This window comes from Rhea americana, unplaced genomic scaffold, assembly GCF_003343005.1.
Source record: "Rhea americana isolate MKP2758 unplaced genomic scaffold, rheAme1 scaffold_53, whole genome shotgun sequence".
Classification (NCBI taxonomy): Eukaryota; Metazoa; Chordata; class Aves; order Rheiformes; family Rheidae; genus Rhea; species Rhea americana.
Window position 1 is genome coordinate 4,097,820 of NW_028186679.1, and position 27,497 is coordinate 4,125,316.

At 35.1% G+C, this 27,497-nt stretch overlaps 1 protein-coding gene across 4 annotated transcripts in view; it reads left to right on the forward strand.

The window, feature by feature from the left end:
- NEBL (nebulette) overlaps positions 1-27,497 on the forward strand; it is a 138,654-nt gene that overhangs the window by 30,232 nt on the left and 80,925 nt on the right. For 3 of the 4 annotated variants that reach the window (XM_085318351.1, XM_085318353.1, XM_085318352.1), the window contains exons 1-5: positions 13,996-14,154; positions 14,251-14,322; positions 19,226-19,330; positions 21,554-21,664; positions 26,887-26,997. In XM_085318351.1, the coding sequence (XP_085174477.1) occupies positions 14,095-14,154; positions 14,251-14,322; positions 19,226-19,330; positions 21,554-21,664; positions 26,887-26,997 (459 nt within the window). In that variant the 5' untranslated portion in view covers positions 13,996-14,094. Of the gene's footprint in view, positions 1-13,238; positions 13,325-13,995; positions 14,155-14,250; positions 14,323-19,225; positions 19,331-21,553; positions 21,665-26,886; positions 26,998-27,497 lie in introns of those variants that run through there. The other variant, XM_085318354.1, reaches the window with a different exon arrangement.

Here is a 27,497-nt window from a genome sequence, read left to right on the forward strand (position 1 = left end):
GAGAAACTTTAGTCTATTTCTCTGTAGATTTGAGACAAGACAAATAGTGTATATTTCAGTATGTAGCGGTTGATAGAAGAACAAAATTGTCAAATCTAAATTATTTTTTTTCCCCATGGATAGAAATATAAGAATAGACTTTTTTTCATACTGATGAGCACATTTACTGCTTTTTAGCAATTCAGAGTGCAATAGCCTAAACCATACTGTGTATAATACTTCTGGTAAAAGAAGGAAATTTGAATATTAATTGTAAACGAAGATTTAATGATATAATTGAATGATATAAAAGGAAGATTTAATGATATATTAATGAATATAATCTCTAGTTTTTTTGCCTATTTGCTTTAAAATTTTAGATTAGTTTATTCTTATTCCCAAGCTCTGCTCAAATCAAAAAATTAAAACCTATTTTTGGAGTTTAGAATACATGTATTGATTACACTGTTAGAACAAATCAGCTACTGTGTTTTTAGTTTTCCTGAAAAGATTTCATCTTGGGGAATTCTGAAATTATCCTGATAGTGATTTCAGCAATTTCCTGTCTCAATGCCTTAGGTAAATTAAAAAAAATTCCTATTAAACAGCATTTTTGAAGGCTTATGTTTTTCAGGTTATGATGATCTGAGTGTGATTTGTCTCAAAGTTCACATGAACTTAATCTGATAGTTATTGGAATCAGTTTTCACAGATAAAATTGAAGATTATTTTGTACTGAAATATTGAAAGCTGTAATCTTCAGGATACTCTGTAAAAGAGGTTAGGTAACGTTAAACTGCATCTATCAAATTTATCTGTGCTAAATTGTCATATTAAAAAAGTCTTTGTATTGTACCACTAAATATTCATGATTTTGACTGAAAAACAGATAGTAAAACCCAGGAAACAGCTGGGCTGCAGTTTCTTTAAATCTACTTTGAATGGGGCAGGTGCTTACATTTTTTGGGAATGATTATGTAGTGGGCACAGAGCACCAGCAAGTGACTCTCACAACCATAATATTTTCAACTAGTTMAGGATTCTGCCATTTTCATACATGAGAATTGCATATGGCATAGACTTACTCATGTATTTAAGGTCTGAAACATGATTCTAATTTGGCAGAACTGGACCTTTAGGGATTGCTTTTCTCTGGTCCTTATCAGATAGAAAGATGTGGCTACATAAAGGGGGGGAAACTATTGTTGGTGCTCTTTTTAGAATAAATAGCATATTTATTTTTAAAATGCTTCTTTTTTCTAGGTAGAATACAAGGGATCAGTAGTGGTTTAAAGTGCATCATTATTTCAAGTTTCCAACAGAATGAATTATGATCTGTAGGGAGGACAGAAAATCTTTGAGGAATGTCTGTATCTTTTTTTCATGTTGTCTGGAAGTCATTTTACACCAAAGGAACTGAATAACAACACAATTTATTTACTTTTCAAATTAAAGCAAAGCAGGAAAGACTGACAGAGTTGAGTAGGAAGTAGAGAAAAAATGAATTTTATGTAACAAAACCTGATTTTGATTAAATTGGACAAATGGCATATTCATTTAAATTTTTGCATATGGACAAAATTCACTTATCTGCTTTCATAGGTCGTATCTGAACATCTATTAAGTCATAGCTGGGAAAAAGATGACATTTTTCAGTTAAAATACAGATGGAAGCCGCCTTCAAAGCAAAAAGCTAACTGAAGTTTATGAAATTAAATCTCATGTTTTGTTTGACTCCAGATAAGATAGAGAACATATCATTCAGGGTAATTAAACTTGAGTGCAGACTTAAAATACTTTCATTTTCTTTAGTTTACTTGATATATCTTTTCTTTTTTATGTTTTGTCTGTTAGGTCTATCTTTGTGTTTGTATTTAAGGATTTTTAAGAATTCTGTAAGATTCGGGAGTTCTTTCCTTGAAGTACTTCTGCGGTTTTTAAAAGCTGAGCCTTAGAGATAAAAATTTTCTTCCAGGGRAGCCTCACTCCTCTCAATTTGGTCTTGACCAAATGCTAATTATTTATTCTCCATTTTAAGCTTGTTAGCACTTTCATGTAGGGTCATTTGTTTTGTTTTCGGTTTTATGTTTTGAAAGTGACTAACAACTATATACATCTTTCACTTGTCAATTAGTGGCTTTTATTTTTAAAACTTTTAACTAGCAATGTGTGTAAGCACATAACTTACACATTAACTTAAACTTTAGTCCCTTAATTTTACTTTAAATGCTGCTAGTCTGATAGATGCAATCTCTGCATGCATCTAAGTCGTTATGAAGTTATCTRTATAGTACTCAGAAAAGCCACTGGGGCTGTTTCACTGGTCCATTGTTCTAAATTTTTTTTTTTGATTAAAAAGATTCTGCAGTTATGTGGTAAGCTACAGTCTGATCGTCTGATGTTTTCTTAAACTAAGAAGTTGAGGAGTGTGGCTTCCCAAAAGATTTGGATACCTAAAGTGAGACTTCACAGAATGCCGTTTTCAAACCTCGGAGGTGTGCGAGGAGGGTGCGGAGGAGCCTGCAGATCTGTTTCCAGGTTGTCTGGGTGCTCAGCATTCTTTTTCCAAGATCTTCCTCGTCTGCCCGATGCTTATATCCCACCAAGATCCCCCATCTGACCTCTTCAGGTATTTGGTGCCTGCCTAGCACTCTGCAGCTGAAGYATGAGAGTCTTAAACAGGTGGGTGTCCAAAACCAGGTGGGTGTTCAGGGTGGGGAAGACTTATGACCATTTTCCCATTAGTTCAGGTGTGATGGCATTAGTCTAAAACATGATAGATTTTGCTTCCAACTCAAAATGTGTTTGAGGCCACATCTTCCAGTGTAATGGCCTAATCCTGAGGTTTGTGATGGGGGGTCCCGTCAGCATTTTGCTGAAGATGTACCCTGAGGTAAAAATTAAGAGAAGATTTAAGGACCAGAGAAGGATCTCAGGAGGGAGCAGCTCTCTCTAGCTGACTGATTTGGTTATTACAGAGTGGGGATGGGGTTATGCACCCTGCTCCAAAGGCTGTTTATACATTTAACAAGGGTGGAATAATAAGCTTAAGCTTCTTATTGACCTTATGGCCAATGTAAGATTACCATGACTTTTGTTCTGATATTCTTTTTTTTTGTACCTCAGTTGATTTTTAGCTGTAGAAGGTTCTAACATCTTAAAGAATAACCCTGTGGGTAAYATTAGTCAAGTACTGGGTGTTAATATTCTAGGATTTAAACATAAGCTTGGAGAAGGTAAGTCTGACATTCTTTGCATTTCAATGAAGAGCATATTATAGCTACATCTTCATCTTGAGAAAAGTTGGTTTAAAAAAGTTAATAGGAAAGGAAATGTAGAGAGATACTTCTGWAGCTCTAGAATAGCATATGTGAATATAAGACTAGGCATATCCCACTTCCAGAGTTTGCCAGCTTTGTATTACAGATTATTATTATTGCATATTGAGATTGAGAGATTTCTTTAGCTGTAGTGTAAAGCTGCCAAAATACATTTACCACAGACCTGAAGGCAAATATCACTCTTCTAGAGGCAGCCTCAGGCTTTGGAGGGTTTTCTTGCTGAAAGGCAGGCTCAAGCTTCCCATGAGATCATCAGAGAGATAAAAAGACTAAAAGCTCTTCAAAGCTAGGCCTTAGGCCCTAACATAAATTAATTCTCTGGTGATGGTTTGTGTATGTTTAAAAAAAAATAAAAAATGCAATTTAAATGGAACTATATCCACCTAGACTTTGTATTTACTTTTTAATATCATCTATATTTTTTATACAATATAAAATCATCCTAATATAGCTTTAATTTAAACTTCAGAAAGCAAGGAAAGAACATGGTATAATCTCTCTCATTCTGTCTGTCTGTCTCTCTCTGTATACCCAAGTCTCAGAGAGGTTATCTGCATTGTTTTGTGCCAAGTAGTTACTATCCTTAACCCAGCAGACATTAAAATTAATTTGCATAACAAATACCTACGCTATTATTTTTACTCCATACTGCGTGTTACCCTAGTTATTTAGATATAATTTAGTATAAGGTTCTGAATTAAAACGTGCTCCATGTTCTGTCCCCTCTGCCCTTTTCTCTCTCTTTTTTTTAAGATATATTAACCGTAGGGGTTGTTTAACAGATAACAAAATGTTCTAGGAAAAACATCTTCAGTGCTGTGGGTGTAGTTTTAGAACTTAAGAATTAGTTTATACTGGAAATGACTTGACAGGGATATCACTGGAAAAAGAGCAAGATAATAATACTGCTGAGAAACTCTGTGATATCAGTGTTAGAACTGTATGGCTGAGAGTCATGAAGTCCAGATTCATCTCAGGCTTCCTTTCTTCCTAAGGCAATGCCRCTTTACTTCTTGGCCCCTTGTTCTCCACCTTGTAAAACAGGATTATAGGAGGATCATAGCAAGGAGCATTCTGACTGAGTAGCTGTTTGATGAGGTCTGTGTTCTCTTTGGAAAGTTTCAGATGTTCAAAAGAGACCCAAACCAGCCTGTTCTCAGAACAAAGTCCGCTGCACCTCCCAAACCTCTGGCCGTACTGAGTTTGTCAAATAGCTGCGAGTCAGCAGCACGATCTAGAGSAAGTGTTTCGTCTGGGCTAAATCGGACCAACCCGTGGCTCGTCTTTCTTATGCCCACTCTTGTCCTCAGTTGCCCGAGGACAGAGAGAGCACTTAGAACAGCTCACACGATGACTGTGTCCCCTATCAAATGCTCTAGCCATGTATTTATAAAATTCTTTAAAATCTTATCCACAAGAAGCTGTGCAAGTGTCAAGCACTTACTGTTCTTTAATATTCATCAACAGCAACAAGAGATCTAGCCCAAAGGCAATATTTTTGGAAAATTTGTAGTGTTGTGATTGAAAATAACTTGCTATGTTATTTCTTTAACCTTCCTCTTCTCTGAAGGTACTTGCTGAGTTGTTTCACCTGGTGTGGGCATTAGCATTCCTGGACTTGAACAGGTATAATTCAGTATGGTAATTTAAATGTACTGTTATGTGAAAAGCATTGTAGGGCTAAGTTTTTATTACGAATCTGTAGGAAACTATTTTTTTCCTACAGTATAATATGAAAACCAACATATTTTAATAAGTAATATGGTGATACTACTTTATAAATTGAGAAATATGCAGTTAATTGCAAGTTTAAATTCCAATGATTCTAKTGAAATTACTTATTTACAAGGTAAATGGGTCCTAGGAACATGTATAGCAGCTGAAGCACGAAATGCCAGATTTATATCCACTATAGTTTTGAAGAAAACAATAAAGAGTAAAAGTAATTTTGATGATGTTGTAGTGTGAAAACAGGTTATGTAGTTGATAAAGCAGAATTTCTTTATGTAAAGTTTATTATTTTTTATGACTGATGGAGCAAAATGAAGCCAATTTAAAAACAAAGCATTAAAAATCACCGTAAATCATGATAGAATTCAATGTTTTTAGTGCTCCATGTTTCCTGTGTTTATGGTAGTAGTGCTAGTCTATTGTGATGTTCTTTGAATATAAATGATATGAGGTTTAACAAGGTAGGTAATGTATTGCGCTGGATTAACTAAATTGCAAAAGTTGGAAAACTCAGGAGTTTTCTGACATAAAACCACTTCTTCAGGACTGAGCAGGTTTGCATTCAATTTTAGAAGTTGCTTATTTTATAGATATTTTGCTACAACCTGCACTGTTTCTTTGGGTAATGTTTGTTCGACTTTTCTTTTTTGTATATGCAAAAGACTTCTGTAAGGAAAGAAAGAATTTAAGCTGAAATTTTGCAACTGAACTATGAACAATGACTGAAATAAAAGCTAAAGTTTTATGTAACTTGATTTAACAGGCCAAGGAATTGACAGATCATGAAGCATTGCAATCTGCATCAGATATTTGATTAAACCTTAAAAATTACTCAGTGCACTTCTCTGAATATACAAATGTTACTAAATGCATGGTGGCATTTCTAAATTACGTGCTTGCCACTTCATCAATGATATATGCAGAAATGTATTTTCAGTGGATGATGGAAAAAGGTGTTTTTATCATCTTGTCACTGTTGTCRTGGAAACTTATGTATATCCTTGCTAAGCAGAGTGTGTGTAAGAATCTAACATTCTACTACCTTATTATTACCAACTGTTATATTTTTGGTGTATTTTCTTCAATATCGTAGATCAGTGCTTACAAACTCTCCTGAATTTCAACTTAAAAATCAATTACAGGATTAGGCTGTCCAGAGAGTCCTAGAACAAGGTTCTTTGTTATAAGGTTCTTCTCAGTACAGGGTTATTACATATCTATTTCCAATTCCAAGGCCTATTATGAGGACTCGAATAGGGTAAATACTGTTTTTGAAGCAGATTATTTTGATTTCACCCTCAGTCCCAGCCTTTGGGAGTTACTGAGCACTGTAGCAGGATGCCCAGGAGGGTTGTGGAGTCTCCATCCCTGGAGATGTTTGAAACCTGCCTGGACTTGATCCTGTGCAATGTGCTCTAGGTGACCCTGCTTGAGCAGGGGGGTTGGAATAGATGATCTCCAAAGGTCTCTTCCAACCTCAACCATTCTGTGATTCTGTGACACAGAAGCTTTTTGGAAAGAATGAGCTATATGTCAGACACTCTAATTCCATCTCTTGAAAACTGTGGATATTTTCTGAATGTTCATTTCATATATTAACTGTTTTGTCTTCAAATACACTGCTAAATTCATAGTACAGTTATTATGCATGGTTGTCTTAATCTGTCATTCATGAAACTGTAGGCTAAGAGGGAAGCCTAATTTGACAATCCAGATTTAAACACTCCTGAACATAGAGTATGTGCAGCTTCTGTTTGGTTGTTTAAATTTTGCAGATGACACAATTCACTAAATAGGAAAAAAGTAAATGTTTTTTCCCACTATTCAACAATCAGTACTATTACGGATAAAAAGGACATTGTTTGTTTCACACAATTGCAGTTTTAATTTTGACTTTTTGTGGCTAAAGATTTTGAAAACACATCTTTCCTATCAATTAGTTTATGATTTGAAATTGTCTTGATCCAAAAAATGAAGGTATTTGAAAAAATTTTTCACCATTGAACAAGTGTCTCCTGTTCTTCAGATCTGAAGAACACAGAAAGGAAACAAACAGTTTCCTTTGTTACTGTTTGTGTTTTTTCTTTCCTGTTCTGGAGAACTTTCTGAAGCCTATTCTGGAATTTAAAAGCTGTATTTTTGAATAATTGTAAATGAGGAGCTTAGTTATTGGTGTAACATTAGCTGTCCATGGCGGTTTGATATAAAATTCGACTTACTTGAGGATTGTAATAACATGAAATCTTCTGGAATGGTAAAAGTAAGTTTTTTTTTTAAGGTGTATGTTATTTACTGTATTCTTCCCTTCAGGGAGAGTCTGCCAAAAGCRCAGTGTTAGGTCTTTAGAAACTCAAGAAGTGGGGAAAAAAAAAARAGAGAGAGAGAGAGAGAAAAGTCCCCTTAAATACAAAAATACAAATACAATAGACCATTGTGGGTTTAGTTTCTAGAAAAAAAGCATTTATGGATGACGTTAAGTGAATAATTGAGGGTTATAGGCTGGTGGAGTTCATTAAAAGTGAAATGAAATTTATAAGGAAGGTCTAATTTTCTCTTCCTACTTCATTAGATTCTATCAGTTCAGGCAACTGAATCTTGAGAAATGCCCCAAGAAAAATTTCTGGTAAGAGCACATGCCCAGTCTACAAGGCTAAGAAAATGTGTGCAAGAAAGCAAGCAAGTCTGCATATAAGCTAGATATTGATACACAGCTTAATGTAATTTGACATATTAGGAATATATATATGTAAGCACTGAAAGGAGAAAGGGAATATCTTTAGCTTTTGGGGATTTACTGATACAAAATAGAACTTATTTGTCACTACTGGCTTCATACATTTTGTTTACAATCATTGATTGTTTTAGCTGTGATTTATAGCAAGGTAAAATCTGAAAATTCTCATCATACAGTTCTGTTTTCTTTTCTTCCATAGGATTTAGGGTTGGCTATAGTGAAGATCTTGTCAGTGAAAATCTTTGGTATATTATCTAAGTTCTCTTTTCTGCATTTAAGAAATCCTAAGAGAACAGTCTTAAATTCCCTGTTCAGTCCATCTTCTGCTGAATGGGATTTAGCTATTATGGAAACTTCGCAGAGTAATCCAGTCAGCTGATAATTTGATTTTTAGCCATCTTCTGTTGAGTTGCCTTCCATTTACTGGGAATGATCTGCTAAAGCCAGACTTTCTTTAGGAGGATGAAATTGAGCCACAAGGTAGAGGTATGTACTGCTCTCCACCAGCCATAGGTGACTACCAGCATGTAGATGTCTAAAACCTGTTAACGCRAACACCACCAACAGGCATGAGAGCTCCAGTTGTGTGGGTAGTTGGAATAGTTAGCTTGGCTATTCATTATTAAGACCTTGTGAGTGCTGAAAGCCTGACCTGCTGTGCCTCAGAACCGTTAGCTCTGGTGGACTTCCAAACCTACTTGGTCACTTGACTAAAATGAAAAGGGTTTCATGACACTGGGCAAGAAAGGGAAATGCTATCGCTACATTATACAGATTGGATTAAACAGTTGCAATGTAGCCAGATATGAGTGATTCTAGTCTGATCTTCTGATGAATGAATTTGTGAATACAGCTGTAGGATCATGATCAAGTAGCATTATAATCTGCCTGAAGCAGATTTTTTCAATTTTCTGGTTAAACTTGGGAGCAGCAGAGGAAGGAGGGAATCAAATGTCCTATATTGATGAGAATTTAATTTCTCGGAAAATGAAAAATTAAAAGAAATAAGTGAGACTATATCACAGAATCACGGAAGAGTTGAGGTTGGAAGAGACCTCTGGAGATCATCTAGTCCAACATCCCTGTTCAAGCAGGGTCATCTAGAGCACGTTTCTGAGGATTATATCCAGACGACTTTTGAATATCTCCAGAGACTCCACAACCTCTCTGGGCAACCTGTTGCAGTGCTCTGTCACTCTCACAGTAAAGCAATTTTTCCTCGTGCTCAGATGGAGCTTCCTGTGTTTCAGTTTGTGCCTGTTGCCTCTTGTCCTGTTGCTGGGCACCACTGAAAGGAGTCTGGTCCCATCCTCTTGACACCCTCCCTTCAGATAGTTATACACATTGATCAGATCTCCCCCTTCGGCCTTCTCTTTTCCAGGCTAAACAAACCCAGCTCTCTTGGCCTTTCCTCATATGAGAGATGCTCCAGTCCCTTGATCATCTTAGTAACCCTATATAATGTGTTTAGAAAATATCATCAACATTTTTGGGGGACTAAAAGCTGTTGTGAAAATGTAGCAGGAGCTCATGAATATTGTCAGGCAAATGAAACAATTTTTTTAGAATATACTTTACTATGTGAAAAGTTTTATACTGGCCTATTACAATATATTGCTACTGACTGCAGCTAATGTAACATCTACGTGGCACAATCTTGTGCCATGAGAARTACTCCCCGTTCTTCTGAGTTAGTTAACATGATTTACATTTTAGGATAATTAGCTGTGTGGGAAAGAGTTTATTAACTSAGGCAGTGTCATGCTAACATAGCTACACTGCTTCTGTTACCTAGATTAAATCACATATCACTATATGAAACTAGCTGTACCATGCAAATATCTAAAATGCTCTAACATCAAGTCCAGTTGTGCTAGACATCTCAGTGAGCATTCATTTGGTCAAAACACATCTGTATTTATGGTATGTAAGGCATTGGAAATTCATTAGGTTTTCTGGGATTCACTCATTAGTGTTCTAACGTCTCATTTGTATGCATCTTTAAAAATACTGTTGCAACTCATTGATCTACCAAAATATTCATAAAAAATTTTCATTGATTGAAAATCTTTGCTTAGAAGTATAAAATATTTTCAGGTTTTGAAGTGTTGCTGATAAGTGTTTTGTTTTCTGTTCGTGATCTGACAGATGCGAGCTCATGGTTAAGCTTTTTCTATAAATACAGACATCTCTTGAATTTCTTTTGTTAATGTTAATTGGTATTTCATGTTCAGGGAAGGCTAAAATTGGCAGTCTGGCAACCCTCGCTTTCTTTCTGTTTGTGATTGTGATGCTGATAGCCTGACTATGAACTTTCTTGTGCAGCGCTGCTAGTAACTTCCAGTCTGATAGATGGATCTTTCTCAAAATGAGAAGTAATTGAATCTCGATGCTTACTAATTCCTTATGTGTTTTTTGAAAAGAGACCACTGGCTGTGTTGTGTTGAATTAATTGTGCTTATTTCAGTGATGTGTATATCTGACCAGTGAGAATAGAAAATAATGTTGTGCTTTCAAAGAAGCCTGTGGGTTGATTTTGAACTCAGTGGAGGGAGAATAGTTAAAGCACTAAAACTGTCTGCTTCTGTTCTTACTGGAGTTTCAGTCCAGAATTGAAAGCACTGCAGTATTAACAACTTACACCTCTTACTATATACTGTGCAAATTTTTCCAGCTGAAGTATCTAAGTCCTTAACTTGCAACCTATGTTCATGCAACCCATGAAGAACTCTGCTGTATATGTTTGAGGAGGTTGTGGCATTTCTGGTGCCATTTCTAGGACAAGCACAGTTACTGCTGTTCACTGAAGTGGTAGAGAAGCTATTTTAACCCAGTGATACTTGCAGATACTGCAAGTCTAACAGGGCCTTTGGGGACTATGCCAAGCATGTCCACAGAATCGTTTGTTTAGTGACAGAAGAGGGACTAACTGCTAAATTGCTGAGTGTATCAAGGACCAAAATGAGATAAGACATTTTAACTCTCTGGGCTCACGTCTCCTAAATGCATTTCTTAAGAGACTCTCTGATAAAGGACCAAGGAGGTGGCAGGTGGGTTGGCCAGGTATGGACACAGCTGTGTTGATCAAAACAGAAAAGCTATGCGACAGTGACTGAATCGTTCGCGTATAGTGCCAACCGGTGCTAATAGAGAGCAGAGCTCCTTTTTTCCCTATGCTTCCTTCCTTTCAGTCTCTTCAGTAAATATGCATTTAGGCCAAACACTCAAATARTGAGTTTTAACAAAATCTGCATTAAAAGRTGTTGACACAACCACATGATGACTRTAAGTGTTTGGGGATTCAGCTGTCTCCTTCCTTGGGATAAACCACGTAGGTTACTTCTGGAAGGCTTTTCTTCTTTGTCCGAAGTTAGTATGCAGTATGTTAGATGTGAGAGTGTAAGTATAAGTTGCTTACTGCAAATACTGTGGTTCTATGAACAATCTAGACATCACACACATTTATTTTTATTTTGTTGCAACTTCTTTAACAAAGTGCCTAGTTCTTGCAGCTAAATTTGAGTGAAATATACAGCTAATRTATAAAAGTCTGTTCAGAGTGACTGGACATAGAAATTTGGAGCTCTGTAGAGCTTCCTTATAAAATTTGAATGAATTAATGTTCAAATACTGTCAGTATTTAACTAGGTCTTTGTTCATATTAGATTTAATATTTTTAGAATAGCTTTCAGAATATCTGTAACCACACACAAATAGCTACTATGCCACACATGATCCTAGTTTATTTGTTGCCTCTTATGAAAGTAATTAAAACTTGTTCTTGACCTGCAGGATCCTAATGGAACCATAATGCACTTCCAAACTGTGCCACTCTTAATTGTTCATAAGAAATCATTTTCTTAGTTATATCTGGATATATTTATTTGTCAGAGTTGATTTGGTGTTGCTTTATTGCACATGCAGTGTTACCAAAGAGTACTCTGTTTTGTGGAGGAAGAAAAGAAGGGAGATGGATATCTCTAACTTACAGTCTCTTCTTACTGCATGTGTTACCTGAAGCTTGCTGTATTGAATGAATTTTGTATGTTTAGTTGGTATTGGGATATTTTTCCCTTATTGCTTTATAGCTTAGTATTATAATTTTCTTTAATGTCATGAACTATGGCAGCTGTCCTGCAATCCTGGTATTATGAAGGTCGTATGGGACACAGAACATTTGAATGCTCAGTTATGAGCAACCTAGGAGATGCAAAGTTAGAGGGAAAAAAAAGAATTCTATCAAATCAATTAAAGATTTTGCTAAAGAAAAATTAGATTTTTATTATGAGGAAATCCTTATGTGAAAACCACAATTAATCTGTAAATATTGGTATGTCCAACCACTGAAATACCACCAAATGTAATGTAAGCTTGTTGAAAAGCTTTAAAAAAMCCCAAATAAACAACAAAAAAAACCCTGAACAGTTGTCTCTATCATTTTGACCATGTTTGATTTTCAGTGCAAAAAATCAACAAAAGATTTCCCCATATTTGGCAAATTTTGCAGCTACTAATAACTCTTTTCTGCTCTCTTAAATATTTTTCAATGTCTTCACTTAAAAAAATTATTAAATGTATGAAGGAAAGTTAAACACCCTGGAATAATACAGTATTCGCAGTATTATCACAAAAATCCAACGCTAAAGCTTTGGTGCTACATTTCTGTGCGGCACCTCTGTAGATGCCGTTTCCTTGATATGTGGTCCTTCAAGTCATACATGAGTCTGCTGATTAGGAATGTATTTTAAATGACCATAATATTCAGAAATGACTTTTTGTTATTAATACCCAGCTTAAATGACTAAATTTTTTCCACAAGGGTAAGACATCCTAAGCTCCAAAAGTAGTTAATGTAAATTATAGGTAATCTCACCTGTGCAAACTAGGTTTCAACCTGAACAGCAGCAATGCCTGTTCAAATCTGGATTTTTAGGAGCTTATACTTGAAACAGTGGAATAAAAAAACCTTGAAATTTTCTCTGCTATGAATGTATAAGGAATTGTGTCTCTTGATTATTATGGACTGAAAGCTGTTCAAGCCTTTTCTTCTGAAAAATTCCTTCCAATTTTCAGACTTTTCTCTAACTCAGTCAAATGCTGTGTTTTTCCCTCCTTGAAATGTTTCTTTTTTCAAAGGAAATGCATATTTTTTTAAAAGCTCTAGGGACATTTTGTTTGGGCACAAGTACTTAATATTCCTTAAAGAGTTCTTTCTGAGAGTATGCGCTCCTTATATCTTCCATATAGGTACAGGCTCCAAATGAAAATCTGTTACTCTAGAGATTTTGCCTGATTGCAAATCTCAGTAGTGGTCTATCACTCTGCTAGATGAAGTTCAAAATCATGACCTCTATAAAATGAGAAATACACATTCTATAGTTAGGAAAGAAACATCATATTAAAATGCTGCGTAATCCAACTAGACCTATAATACATCCTTGCTTGTTTTACAGAAGTAAACACTGTGACACTATATCCATTGGCAAAAGGATATTTCAGTTTCATTGCATCTGGAATGAATGACTTCATACTGAGAAAGGTTGGTTTTGAGTCTACAAGTCATGACTGTTTTTATCAGTGAATGAAAAGACGTATGTGTGTGAATACATAACCATGCATATTTGTAAATATGCATATGTGTTTGTGTATGCAAAGTTTCTACTTCAGCTAACCTAACGCTCAGAGCATTTAAGGAATTTTATGTTTCATAGGAAAAACATGTTTTCTGAAAAATATACTAGAAGTTCCATCTAGTGGAAAACTGGAAGAGTGTGTGTGCGTGTGTCTGCGTGTGTATGTTTTTAAATCAAGGCACTCTGTCATTGGACCAACTAAATAAAGTTTTGTGATAACTGGTTTTGGAGTCTGTGATGTCTCAAATCTTAGAACTGGGTAGTTTTCCCATAACCTTAGAAACTATGTTCCTCTTTTAAGCCTGTTGATTTTAGTGAATTACTTACTGTGATTCAATAAATTCATAATGCATTTTAATTAAATATGTTCTTAGACATTTTAAAAATAGCTGACAGGGATATGTCATTTAATTATGTTTTATCAGTAAGAAGCATTAGCTCTGCTGAGACTGATAGCTAGCAAGGCCATCTGCAATGCCTTTCAGTTCACTCATACTGAGTTGTTCAGATAAAGACTGTCAAGTGCTGCCTAAATAAGGAAGGAGCCTTGGTAAAGTTAAGTGCAGTGGAGGACACAAATGAAGCATTGATTCCAGGCATGCTGTAGAGTCTGTGCTGTTTCCTGCAGCACTGAATCTTTTAGAGTTCTTGTTGTTGTTTTCACTAAAGTATTAAAATGCGAGTATCTGTCATTCAGGATTTCAGGGAGGATGAAAATGAAGAGGAAGAAGAAAAGGTGAGTGAAAAAATGATAGCTTTGAAAAGTRTTTATTTCTTTCTCTTATTACTGTTCTAGAAGAGTAACCCTGGAATGATTATCTTTCTTTTATAGGTCTTCCTCAAGCCTGTTATTGAGGATAGAAATATAGAACTGGCCCGAAAATGCACTGAAATAATAAGTGATGTAAGTGATAGTGACTGTTTGCATCCTTATGTTTGCACTGACTATATTTACCATGCATATACATTTGCCATATATATTTTTCCAGATATGTGCAATGCTGTATGTGCTGATTGAAGGCTCAAATGTAAAAACAAACAAAATAATACAAAAAACACTGCCTTCTCTGATACCTGAAATCATCAGCCCCAGCAGGATGAGCTTCTCTGAGTGCTGGGCAATGTGAAGCACAGGTACTTACAGGCCCTGGGAAGGAGGAAGTTCTGAAATGTTGGTCTCACAGAATGATACTATCACAGTGGGTCTGCTCTAAAAGTGAGAGGGTGTCTCCCATGAGAATTTCTTTGCTGATTTCATGAGCAAAATGCAGTATCTTTTCTAGTTACAGCCTTATCCTGAGAATTCTTGTTGGTTAAAACAGAACTGGGCACCAATATGCATAGCTGTAAGGAAGGAGGATAAAAATTAAACAGATGAACTTTGATTAATATCTGTCAGTCTGTTTATAATGAAGTTAAATTGCTATGGTGATAAAGTTCAAAACTGCTTAGAATACTATTCTTGACTTAGGCTTATAGGGGAAATTCACTGGAATGTTAGGGTGTCTTTAAAAATTATTTAACTTAGTAGTGAAGTCAAGAATTTCTATAGCTTTTAAAATTGTAGATCAGGTATAAGCATTATATAAACATCCCAGATCAGCTCTGAGATTTAAATTGGAATAGATCCTATTACTTCAATACAACAACATCAGATTTAGCTTGGTTCATGTTTATTTCAATGTACTTCTGGAAACATGTGTCTGAAAAATAACTTCATCATGTGAACTGGAATTAGAGTCATAGTTCTCCTTCACAGCCTGTTGAAGATGGCAACTTGCAGCTGAGGAGACGTTACTGGGGAGCGAGTTTTAACAAGTGTTCTTCTAAAGAAACTGAAAAGTGAAGGCTGGTTAATTCTGAGTTGTAATATAGTATTTAGATTCAGGATATTATTGTTTAAGGTGAAAGAGTAAGTTGATTTTTGTAAGAATAATGCGTACAGGATCTCCACATAGGGTACAAATTCATTAGTAGGGCATAGAAAAGCGTAGATAAGTRACAATGACAGTATCTGTCATACAGCAGTGGCTTGAAACTGTGACTTGACAAGGTCAAAGCTTCCTCTTTGTCCATAGGCCATCTTGTAATACTTTTATCTTCATGGGATGACTGCTGGAAATTGGATCGACCCTTATAAGAAGCTACCAAGATGGCTCCCTTGTAATCTCAAGCTATTTTAGGAAGCAGTAGAMGTTATTAATATTTTTATTGATGGCTATCTAAATTCTTTCTTTGGGAAATAAATGACATGTGCCACAATAAGTGCCTTCCAATTTATGTAAAGGCCAAAATGAAAATGGAGCTGTAGCACTAGCCTGACCAGAAGGATATTTACTGCTTCTGTGCAACTTGTTTGTATAGATGGTTGTTGTAAAAGCAAAAAAAAACCCTGAAGAATTCTGAAGAAATATTTGTTTTATTTGAAAAGGAACTGTTACTGAGCTGTGTACCCATTCGGAGTAACGTTGGCTATGGCTGTTAACTAACTGATAAATGGAGTGGCTATATTTTCTCTGWTTTTCTGCAGAGGCTTGGGGCTAAGGTGAATAAGTTAAGCCAGGTTCCTGAAGCCTATAATGGTTCAGAGATGTGGGCTTTTGCTGAAAGCTTGTGATGCGTTTAGGCTGCAAGTGTGTCAGATTTTCACTGAGATATGTAAAGCATAATGGCATAGTGTCATTAATGCTTTCAAAGCGGCAGTAATGTGTAATGGTCCAGAACCAATTTAATTTCAAAGAAGATTATTTGTGTTTTAAAGTGAGACCCATTTTTTGGATTGGATGAGTCCAGCGTACTGAAATCAGTAGGTGTTTTTTCATTGGCTCTAATGGAATGTGAGTATGTTTGAGGGATTGATTTTTGTGTTCCAGAATTTTTGTTGCTATAACTGGAACTTCTTATGACTAACATGAGCAAGTTTCTTCTCTCTGTACTTCTGTAAATTGTGGAGGCCAATAAGCTGCAAAGAGTTTGTACTTTTTTTTTTTTTGGACACATCAACATTCACAACTCTTTAGATTTGCTCTATGTTTTTTTGCCCAAAGTGCTTTCTCTTTGTGTAGATGTATCATTGGTGCATGTCTGTATATTTTATGTGTACAATGGTTATGGGTCTTGTAGTTTGACTCTAAGATGACCTTGTGACAGCAGCCTGTGTCCTTGTGGACCACAAGACTAGGTGATTGTCCCTTTCTGCCTGTGGAGCTGTCAGCACAGCCACTCCGTCAGAATGCAGTGGCATGAGTACTCATGACTTGAGATACTGTGATTGCATTGTGTTCACCCGGCATTCTTTGGAGTCTGACTTTAAATTGGCAATATTATTTCAAAAAACAGTGGTAATGACAGTCCTCTGTGTGTGTGTAACTGTCAGACTTGAGCTGTATGTAGGGGGAAGTTGTGAAGTGTGTAGGTGCTCCTATTGTTGAGGAAATCCTCCCTTGCATTTGAGGTTGGCACGTGTTTGTTCTGTGGCTGTGATACCCACTGAATTGTTCTTCCCCAAAGCCAAGAGAGCTGGGGAACTCTCCATTAAACTCTCTCCATTAAGTAATTTTATTTCAAAGATTTTTTCAAAGCTGTCATTTGTATKGAGTTTATATGAATTGCCTTCCTATCCAGACCTTTTCTCTTCTGTATTGAAATTGAACCTGTCCATTTCCTTGTATTATTTCTATTTTATTATCTCTTCATCTCTTCTTTGTTTTGATTATATAGTGTGATGTTATGAATRCTATTATAAACAGAGAAGGGAGATACTGTACAAATAAAACGAACATTTACCAAATTATCGTAATCCTTTTTTGTGGAGAGGAAGACACTGTACTCTGTGAAGGTGCTACTGAATTTTAGTTAGACATGATACCAATGTTTCTCTTCACTTACAGCAAAAAGTTGCACCACTTACTATCTGACTGTCCTTATATGAAGTCCAATAGTGCTTTACCATGTCTTCTTCTCAGCTCAGCATCAAGTTCAAATCTTATTCCTCATTTGTCATGCAATAATTTTGTGGTCTCTTTGTTATAAAGCAGAGGCTATAGAGGCACAGAGTCAAGTATAGAAACAGAATACAAGATGATTTTTCCTAGTGAGCCACAGCCTGCAGGTTGGATGACTTTGTAATATACAGTTTAGTTTTGACATATAAAAATCCATTGAGGATAAAAAATTACAATTGAACCTTACTCTTCTGTTGTCATATCTTGCTCTGTGATTACCTAAGAATACAGTATCATGCAAAAGAGATTATGTGGACCACAAGATTGGTGAGGCACTGAACAAAATGATGACACAYTTAAATTTGCACCCTATGTTGCAGAAAATGTTTTAAATTAGAATACACTGTAGTCCCTGAAGGGAGGCAAAAGGATGTGGTAATAAGATGTAGACTCCTTCAGTAGTCCAAATATGGATGAGATCATTAAAATTTTTCTCTGTGATAGTTATGTTGTCGCCTGTCCGAAATGAACTTGGCCTTATCTAATCCATTTTGTGGTGGACCATAAGTTTACGTCGGAAAGTCCGAGGACTGATTCTGTTTAGGCTGCCATCTTTCTGATGAATTTTCCAAGTCACTTTTGAGTAGAGTAGAATAGAACTGGTGATGTTCATTAAGRTTTCAGATAAGAGGAAATGAAGATTACATGTTTCTTTAATGTTCRGATGCAGGTTATGTCAGTGCTTGTCAGCAAGTCTGCAGTGTGTAGAATGTGTAAATGAGGTTAGAGAATTGGTGGCAGATAACAGTCAGGAAAATTTCATCCTAAATAATTAAATTTTCACTAAACTAGAGCGTGCTATGTACAAGGAAAGAAAAGTAAGTTAAAAACATTAAGACTGCTTATTGGGAGTACCTTTAAAAGTAAGGACCATCCATGTAAAGTGTCCATCTTTTTAAGATGTATTTAGTCCAGCTCATTGTATTCACCATATTCCTTCATACAGATCCTATCTTAGAAGATTCCCTACATCTTCACTATGTCCAGTTTCATCATATATTTCATACTCTTGGCAATCCCACTAATACAAAACGTAGCTCTGACTTCATCAACAGTCACGTGATTATTTTTAGGTAACTGCTTATGGGACCTGCATACTACTAGAAACACTGTTTGCCCCCGAGTAAGGAAAAAGTTGAGACTTTATGTTGTTTTTAAAAAGAATAAGTACTTCTTTTTCTGAAAATTACACTTTGCTTCAAAAATAGTTTCTGTTGTTCTTAGACYCCAGACTTTAGAAACAGCTCATATTAAATTTGGACCCTTTTAAAGGGTCTCTGGCAGACCTGCATGTTGCAACTATCTGGATGCTTTGTAGTCAATGATTTGGCAATGACCTGCCAAATTTATTCGTGTAACTTTTGGATTCACAGAGGCATTTTATTATGCTACAGCAAAATACAGATTCTGTGCTTGCAATGTTGGGGTTAGAAAGTGGTTTAACAAATTTATTATTGAGATCAAGGAGAAAATGCTTTTTCAGTTCTCCTTTCTTTAGAGATACTGGAGCCTGTGTGAACAGCGACGAAAGTGTGCTGAAGGCATAGAGAAGGATTCTGTCTTTTTCATCTTTAATATCAAAGTGTGTTGTGATTTTCACATAGACCTGATACCCTGTGTGAAAACTATGTGTTTCCCTATGTGACTTAATTTGATCCAGCCTGTGGTATTTGCAAGCCACCCAGCATAGTACCCAGAATTTTAGCATCCAGTCAGAACGAGTAGAGTAACTCTAACAAAAATAGCTATTGTATGCTTTTCTATTTTTAAGAACAGTTAAACTTCTTTCTCTCCTCTTTGTAGATACACTATAAAGAAGAGTTTARAAAATCTAAGGGCAAGTGCATATTTGTGCCTGATACCCCTCAGCTGAAACATGTGAAAAGTCTTGGAGCTTTTATTTCTGAGGTAAGACCTAAAAGAATGCAGAATTCTCTTATTCTCCTCAAACTTCTGTGGATTGAAGATGGATGTTTTTCAGAAGCAGAAGGATGGCTTATTCCAAATAACAATTCAGGTTAAAGATCAAGTTAATTAAAGAACTGTAATTAATTTATGCTCTGTGTGTGAGTAATAATAATTTGGAGTTATATAACACTTTTCTTTGGGGGTTCCACCATATTTTATTGACAGTTCTGAGACAGTAATAGCTTCCTATTTTATAGATGGGTAAACCGAGAAATAGCAAAAGAATTTCTTGTTAGTAATGACATTGTCATTCAGTAATGACAAGATATGCAAGTTATACCTGTGCATAGTTGCCCTACYGTGGAGGATTCACAGCTTCACTATCAAATAGGAGGAGGGAAGGAACTGTTATCACTTTGGCCATCAGTGAGGAAGCGGGGGCAGAGAGCAGATAAATGCCATCTCCACGTGCAGCAATGCCTATACGTGCATGCCCATGTGTGAGTTTTTTTAGGTCTTTGTGTATGCACACGTACCGACGTATATTACTACAGTGACAAAGAATTGGCATCTTCTGAAATGACAGAGCACAGCTTACTACCAGCTCTTCATGCCCCAGGTAGAACGTGTCGTAGGGTTGCATATCTGAATATTTTTCATAGCCGAGAATAGCATTAGGAGTTTTAACCGATCATTTAACCAATRATTGCTTTTGTTGAGGAGCTGTTGGTTCCAAGTGATTCTTCTGTCCTTGTGACCCTTGGAAAACTTAATTTTTTGTGCTACCTTGTACCTCACTTTTTGTGCTACTTTTTGGTTTATGATAGAGGAYATTCCAATATCCCTATCTGGAGTTATGTAATTTATAAGCATTCTATATACTGTCTGTAATATATATATGTATATGTATATGTTTGCTGTACATCTACATGCAGTATAAAGGCATCCGACTGATTTTTTGTGCTATCTATCTTCATGTTTCTGAGATAGAATAATTCCCAAATAGCATAAACATGATGAAATTATACTAATTTTTTAAGAGACAGAGACTATCATATAGTCTACAAAAATGCAATGTAGTGAAAAAATCCATTTGTATGATATCAAAGAAAAGCYGCTAGTCATTACTTGAAGAAGATTTACAGATACAATGATATTACAATAAAAGGAAAGATATCTTTTCTATCATCTAACTTTTGTATACYCAGCAGCTAGACACATTGCCTAAACCCAATAATGTGATGGATRGTTTATCTGGTAAATTACTGACCTCTAGTGTCCCATAACCTGTTTTTGGTGAAACTTGAATACTTCTAAAATTATTTCTTGGTTGCATGTCTACTGAAGTGAAAAGGAACCCTTTATTCAGGAGAGCATCAATAAATGCTATAGCAAATTATTGATATACAGAATTAATCTCTAACATTTATTAGAGATAGTACAGTAAACACTAGTAATAGTACTAGTACTGTACTAGTAATAGTGTGGTAAGTTAATGACATTAGAGAGTATCATTTCCAGTATTCTTTGGTATTTATGATTACTTTCAAAACAATACCTAATATTACTGTTTTCTGAATTTCAAAAACTTTGATTTTGAGCAAAAGCCCCTCAAGTTTAGAGCTCTTATTCTAACCTGTCACAATGYCCTCTTATTAGAAATTGCTAGTTGAGCAATTTCTAATAGAAATTGAGCACTGGAGAAAGCACAGAAGAAATAAAAAAGGAATTTAAAAATGAGTCAGTAATATGAAGAGATTAAGTAGAAATGATGACAGAAATGCTAGCTTCAATATTCCTGCCTTTTCCTGTTACATTTAATTGCTACCACTTACTAATTAGTAATATATTTTACTACTGGATTCTCACTGCTCCCATAGTGCAAAACTTTGAAAATGGAACGAAAAATATAGTTTGAGTTTTTTGGAAAGATTTTATAAAGGGTAGGGAAAATAGGTGTTTTACTTCCCTTATTTAATACTTCCTCCAAATTCTYGAATTGAATTAGCTGATACTTCACATAGCTTCATGAATTAGACACATGCACCTGAAGTATTTTAGAGGTATTATTTACAGATATATTTTTGCTTGAAAGTTTAGAAGACARTAGTAAATCTTTTCCACTTCCACTGTTTTTTATACCACTTTATTTAACAGAAAAACAAYATGTATTATGACTATGACTTAATTCACATTAACATTTCACCTTTTCCTCTCCTGTAGGTGAAGTACAAAGGAGCTGCTAAGAAAAAMCTTTCCAACTCTCTGTACCAGCAGATGCCAGCTACAATTGACAGTGTATTTGCAAAGGAATTAACACAGCTACAGAGCAAGGTGCAATTTTAGAACAGAAAGATTATTTTGGTATTAATTGCATGACCAATCTGAACAGTGTTTTGAATGGATACTTGATTGCCTATCTGATTTATCTGGGTTACTTTCTCATGCAGAATTTATCAGCATAACCGAATGACTTCAAGAACTCACTGTCCGAGTGCTGAGAATCAGATTCATTGTGTTTATTAAATACAAATTTAAAAGCAGGCGGTCTGTCCATTAGTCCAACAAAAGCCATTAGAAATCCATGAATGCAATAAGGAATTATTTAATTCAGTGGCATTGCACTGTGTGTTTAGAGGAGAGAAATCTTACATTATAACCATTTCAACTTAGGTAACATAGTAGATTTAAGAAAATGTTTGATGCTGAAGCAAAGTGAAAAAGAAAATAAACACTTTAATGACTTTCACATTAGTGATAACAGTAAAAATATTTTTGATGTCATTATTAGTCCAAATAGCACTATTCACAACAAAATTTAGAGAATTACAAATATAAAATCAAATGTATTGAATACAGTGTAAAACATGCTATCCACCAGTAAAATAGTAAAATCTAGCGACTTCTGTAGGCTTAGAAATAATACCCTTAATGTAGGCCAATGACCCCAGCTTCCACTGATTTCAATGGAGCTGTATTAAGTATGTATTAAGTAAGTATGTATTAAGTATATATGAAGTTTTCATTGTTACTCATTTCAATTACAGTTCATAAAAGTCGTTGTTTTCAAGCATTTCCACCTTTCTCTTGTTCTTCTCTTCTGCTCTCTTAAACGTGTTAATTACTTTTAGCTTAATACAGCAAATCTATGAAGTGAACATCCTCCTAAATCYATATTATGGACTATATCCCAATATTAATTCTAGTAATACAGCAAATTTTTTTTCCAAACAGGGAAAAATATTCAGAACAAAAGAAAACACTGAATTCTGGAGGCAGCTTGTGGAGAGATGCTTTAATTTGAAGCAATGTGCTAATTAAGGTTATGATAAACAAATATAATAACGTAAAATATATTTTACTCTTTATAGTTTGAAATGTAGCATATATACACTCAAAGCAATAAAAGAGCTGAGATGGCATTAATGAGAYATTTCATTGTGAAGTGAGTGATTAGAGGAATTACAGTAGAAATAAATTGAGAATTAAACTTGTATAGCATCTTTAAGTAGTTGGCTTGATTTATAAAACATTAGTTAGGTAGTTTGCCACAGGATTTACCCTTGGATTCATTCCAAATGAGTAAATTCTACATTAGTTTACTCAAATAAGGTTAATTAACATTGGTGATGTAACAGAAAAAAAAAAAAAAAAAAAAAAAAAAAAAAAAAATAAAAAAAAGAAAAAAAAAAAAAAAAAAAAAAAAAAGAAAAAAGAAACTCCTAAGGAAAGGACTGACATTTTCATTTCATATTTTTGAAGGTTTTGTTCAATCATACAATAGTCATGAAGAAACAAATATATGTGCAAGAGGAGTTACAGTAAAGCAGAAAAACTTCCTCTAAAATTCATACCATCCCCTCAGGAATAGGTGCATTATAAATCATAACCTAYCACAAAACTTAAAGATACACTGACACATTTTTCCTACTTTTMGTTACTGTTGCAATGGACCTGATTTTAATGCTACTTTGAGAGAGATCGTAGGGGATTTTCTAGTGGAAAATCTTCTCTACAGTATTCAAATCTAATCCATATTGTGCCCATCAGTGTGGTACCTAAGTAGCTAATACAAGGATTTTATATTTCAGCTGGGTCAGGATATGGCAAGGAGGATTTCTGCTGCGTCTTCCTAGCTGGGACTGYAAATTTTCAGGTCACCTACTCAGCCTGGGGAGGGGGAACAAGTGCAGTACTTGCCAGCTGTTGTGCTGACGSTTGCAGAAAAGCTGCTGGAGAACCAAGGCCACGGCCTGTTTCATTGAGTTGATTTTAAATAGGTTCTGAGTTGCAGAGATTGGGTGAARGTATGGGTACGTGTCCTTCCTCCCGTTCCGTTAGAACGTGTTGACTCCTTTGACTCCCTCTTGACGTTCCTTRGATGCCAGGCCTGGCAAAAGAAGCCTCATATGAGCTTCACATATTTGGACAGCTTCTATCAGTTTCATTTTTTTCCCCTGAGTAGTAAAAAGGACTATAGCCATCTAAGTACCCTTCTTAAAGTTGAGGAACTGGGTTTTCCTCCCTATCAGTCTTTCGTCCTGGCTGTCCTCAGAATAAGTCAGAGAACAGCATTCTTTTTCCTCACCCCATGATTTCACCTTCTTTGCAAACGTACAGAGCTCTCACCAGTTTCACCATTCAGGGCAAAAAGAAAATGCAGTTGATGAGAGCAGTCTAGGCAGGAAGCCCCCATTTCAATTTTTCTRGAGAGGAAATAGACATTTTCTAGAAAAATTGCAATTTTATTAAGGAAAATATTTCTGAAGGAAAACTTCAAAACGTTGCTGGCCTTGTGCCATTCTTTTTCCTGACTAAATGCTAGTATGCTGAGTTCTTGCTTACTTGGAATATTTTTTTTAATAAGGTATCACAAACCRTGATAAAGGTATCTAAAATGTCTTGGGGAGGAAATGATGGAAAGAAAAGAAAAAAAAAGAAGTATATGCTTCATCATTTTTTTTATCACTTTGTTTCTTCCATAAGAAGAGATTGCACTGTTTTTCTTCTTATCCGAAAGGAAGAATCTAAAATACACTGAAGACAGTTTAATTTTCTCCTTTGTGCAGTGCTGCAATATCTCAAATAGTAACTATATGTCAATGCTCAACAGTGTTTTCTGTTGGTTTCTAAAGATGATGAACCAAGTGAATCTTAAGCAATATTTTCAAGTTCTAGAGAAAGTTTTAGTTTTTGTTACTTATGAACAGAATCCTTTAACTTTCAGATTTTTCTTTACTATAGTATAGCTATTTTTGTGGTTTACAGCATAATCTACAGTCGTATTACACATTGTCCATCTGTTTAATTCTTCATTTTTCTTATAGCAACGTGTATTTAAGATTTTCTCTTTTTTTAAGGTGGCAGGTAATTATTAGTTTCTTGGACTTCACTATTTTTGTTTTAAACRAATACATCAGATAATCTACTCCTCAATTTAGAGATTAAAATGGCATTTTCTGTGATCGTGAAAATTCCTCCTACAAAATTCTACCTTAAAGATTTTAGGGGAGTTCAGCTTATTTCCATGGGCAATATGAAAATAAAAAAATGYATTTAAATTATTCTAAATTATTCGAAAACAGAGCGAGTCAGAGTTAAATTAAAAGGCTTGCTTAATTCAGGTCTGTATTTACACAATGGCATATGAAAGAGAGAMAAGAAAAATAAAAACCTAATGCTTACAATCAGTTCAATCTGAAGTAATACACACTTAAATAATTGTCTTGTATTCCTGGAGTTACTAAGTAGTACCACAACAGTGTCAAAGTTATGTGAGTGACCCCTAATACCTGATCTCTGTGTAGAGTCCTGTGATGCATATGTATATGTGATAATTAAAATTCAGTTTATCTACAGCTTGGAAATTCTGCCTGAAATGGGAAGTATATGTATAAGCACATGATAACATATAAAATAAGAGTTCTAAGAATACTGATGAAACAATCATCATAAACACGCTCCCATGCTTGTTTAGCAGTACTGGAACTGATTTATAGGTATAGGAATATTTCTTTACACTTGTCCGAGTGACTACAGGAGACAACCATTTAACTCTGTCTAACCTGTGGTTCCTTCAAGGTTACATGGTTAGGTTACAAAAGAATATTGTGAAAAGTTTAGTAAAAGCACAAATGTCAATAGCAAGCCAAATATTCTTACAGTAAGCTAAAGGAACAGTCTTTTTTCCCAAAATAGTGGACACACAACTATAATTTCCRTTAGTTCTCTCACACTGGGATTTGATTTGCTTTTGATTTTTGATGCCTTKGCTGCATCCTAAAAAGGTAGATGTTGATGCAAAGTGTCAATGTAGTAGAAAATTTATAAATTACTGGATTTTGGAAGTAACTGTGAGGCCTGCTTTTCAGAATTGTATTCAGTGGGAAACATCTTAAAAGTGACAGTGTGAAGTAGGGGAAGTAGCAAAAGAGTTTTTGGGGAATATGTTTGTATAGTGATTCCAATTTTGCAGCCAATTATGTGTTAATGTTTTTAAAGAGTATTTGCTTTCCCATTTGCAAAATGTGATCAGTATGGGGAAGTCAAAGTCATTTTTTGTTTCACTTTAAGATTTGTTTGTTTGTTATCCCAAAGACCTAATCATTTTGGATTTACATTGTGTGAGCAGATGGCACATTTCATGTTTCCTAATTTTATACTTGCATTCACAGAGTAGCAGTGCAAAAAACTACTTTCTGTCTTAGTCTTTCAGCCTATATATCATTTTGTAATCTGAGATAGTCAGTGTAGATACTTATATGTTGCCTTGGGCATCCTGATCTGTGACTTGGATGCAATCTTGCTGCCTTAAACATAAACAGATATGACATTTTCTCACAGTTCTTAGTATCCTTTCCTAAAAGAGGCTGAATCACCATACTGAATCCTGSCTCAAAATTTTCACAGTATTCTTTCACTGCTCTTGAAGGTTTTAATTTCAAATCCTCCTCCTGATCAGCTTTCGATCTTATTTAGTATTTGCTGTTTTCTTAGGGATTATTTTAATGCTTACTCTGGAGAGCTATTAGAAAATGAATTTTCTTGATGCTTACTGCTTCTCCAGGCATCAAACCTGGTGAATTTTCTTGATGTAAGCATAAAAGCTTATGACCAGGATAAATGCAATATCAGCTTTTTGAGGCAGTTTTTGTATGTGATGTGTGAGTATATCGAAGTATAACACAGTATAGTGTAAGCTGGATGAATGCCCACCTTTCAGCTCAGTTTCTATTATAAAAATGATTTTGTTTATAAGCTCACATTCCAAATCCATTTTCCTTCACAGTGATGACAATTGAATGTAAATATTATTGTTTTCTTTGTGAACCTAGGGGCTAGTCAAAATGTGGATTGTGCTAGTAATTTCCTAATAGTGGAAGAAATAGATGTTTGGCCTATTTGTAATTCATATAAACCTGTTTATTTACAAAGAATGCACAAAGCATTTTCTTTTTTTCTTAACACAGAAAAAAACTCAAACCTTAAAAAATACTTACTTTGCTAATAGGTTCATGTATATTTTCACATAAATACCTTTCCCTTACTCTTTTTAGGTTCTCTATAAACAAAAGCATGATGCTGAGAAGGGAACTTCAGATTATGCCCATATGAAGGAGCCTCCAGATATTAAGCATGCCATGGAAGTCAGTAAATACCAGAGTGATGTAAGTATCTCCCTCCCTGGAACTGGCTCACTGGCTTTGGGTAGATATACCTATTATATCTAACTCAAATGAACTGCACGTGATGTATTTTCATATTTCCTTAGGTTTATTTTTATATTATTTGCTATAATGTATTTGGGGATATGATGTGTGTATAATATGTGCTACAAGTAATGTTATGTGACTTTTATGCTAAACTGCATTGGAAAGAGTTTGTTATTTTTTATTAACAGTAGTTATTGTTAAATGCTATCTGTTTGAAACAAGATTACAAAGAAAGACTGAATGAATTCATATATACCTACTTGAACTTTAAAACTGTATTTACTTAATACTCTTCATTTACATAAACAGCAGTGTGGCTTCGGTACCTTATACTGTCAACATTCATACAGTTCTGTGAGGGGTCTGTCTAGAGGAGAGAAGAGAGATATTTCTGACCTGATCTTGCACACTTTTATGCACATGAATAATTTTATTCCTGTCTCATGAATAAATAT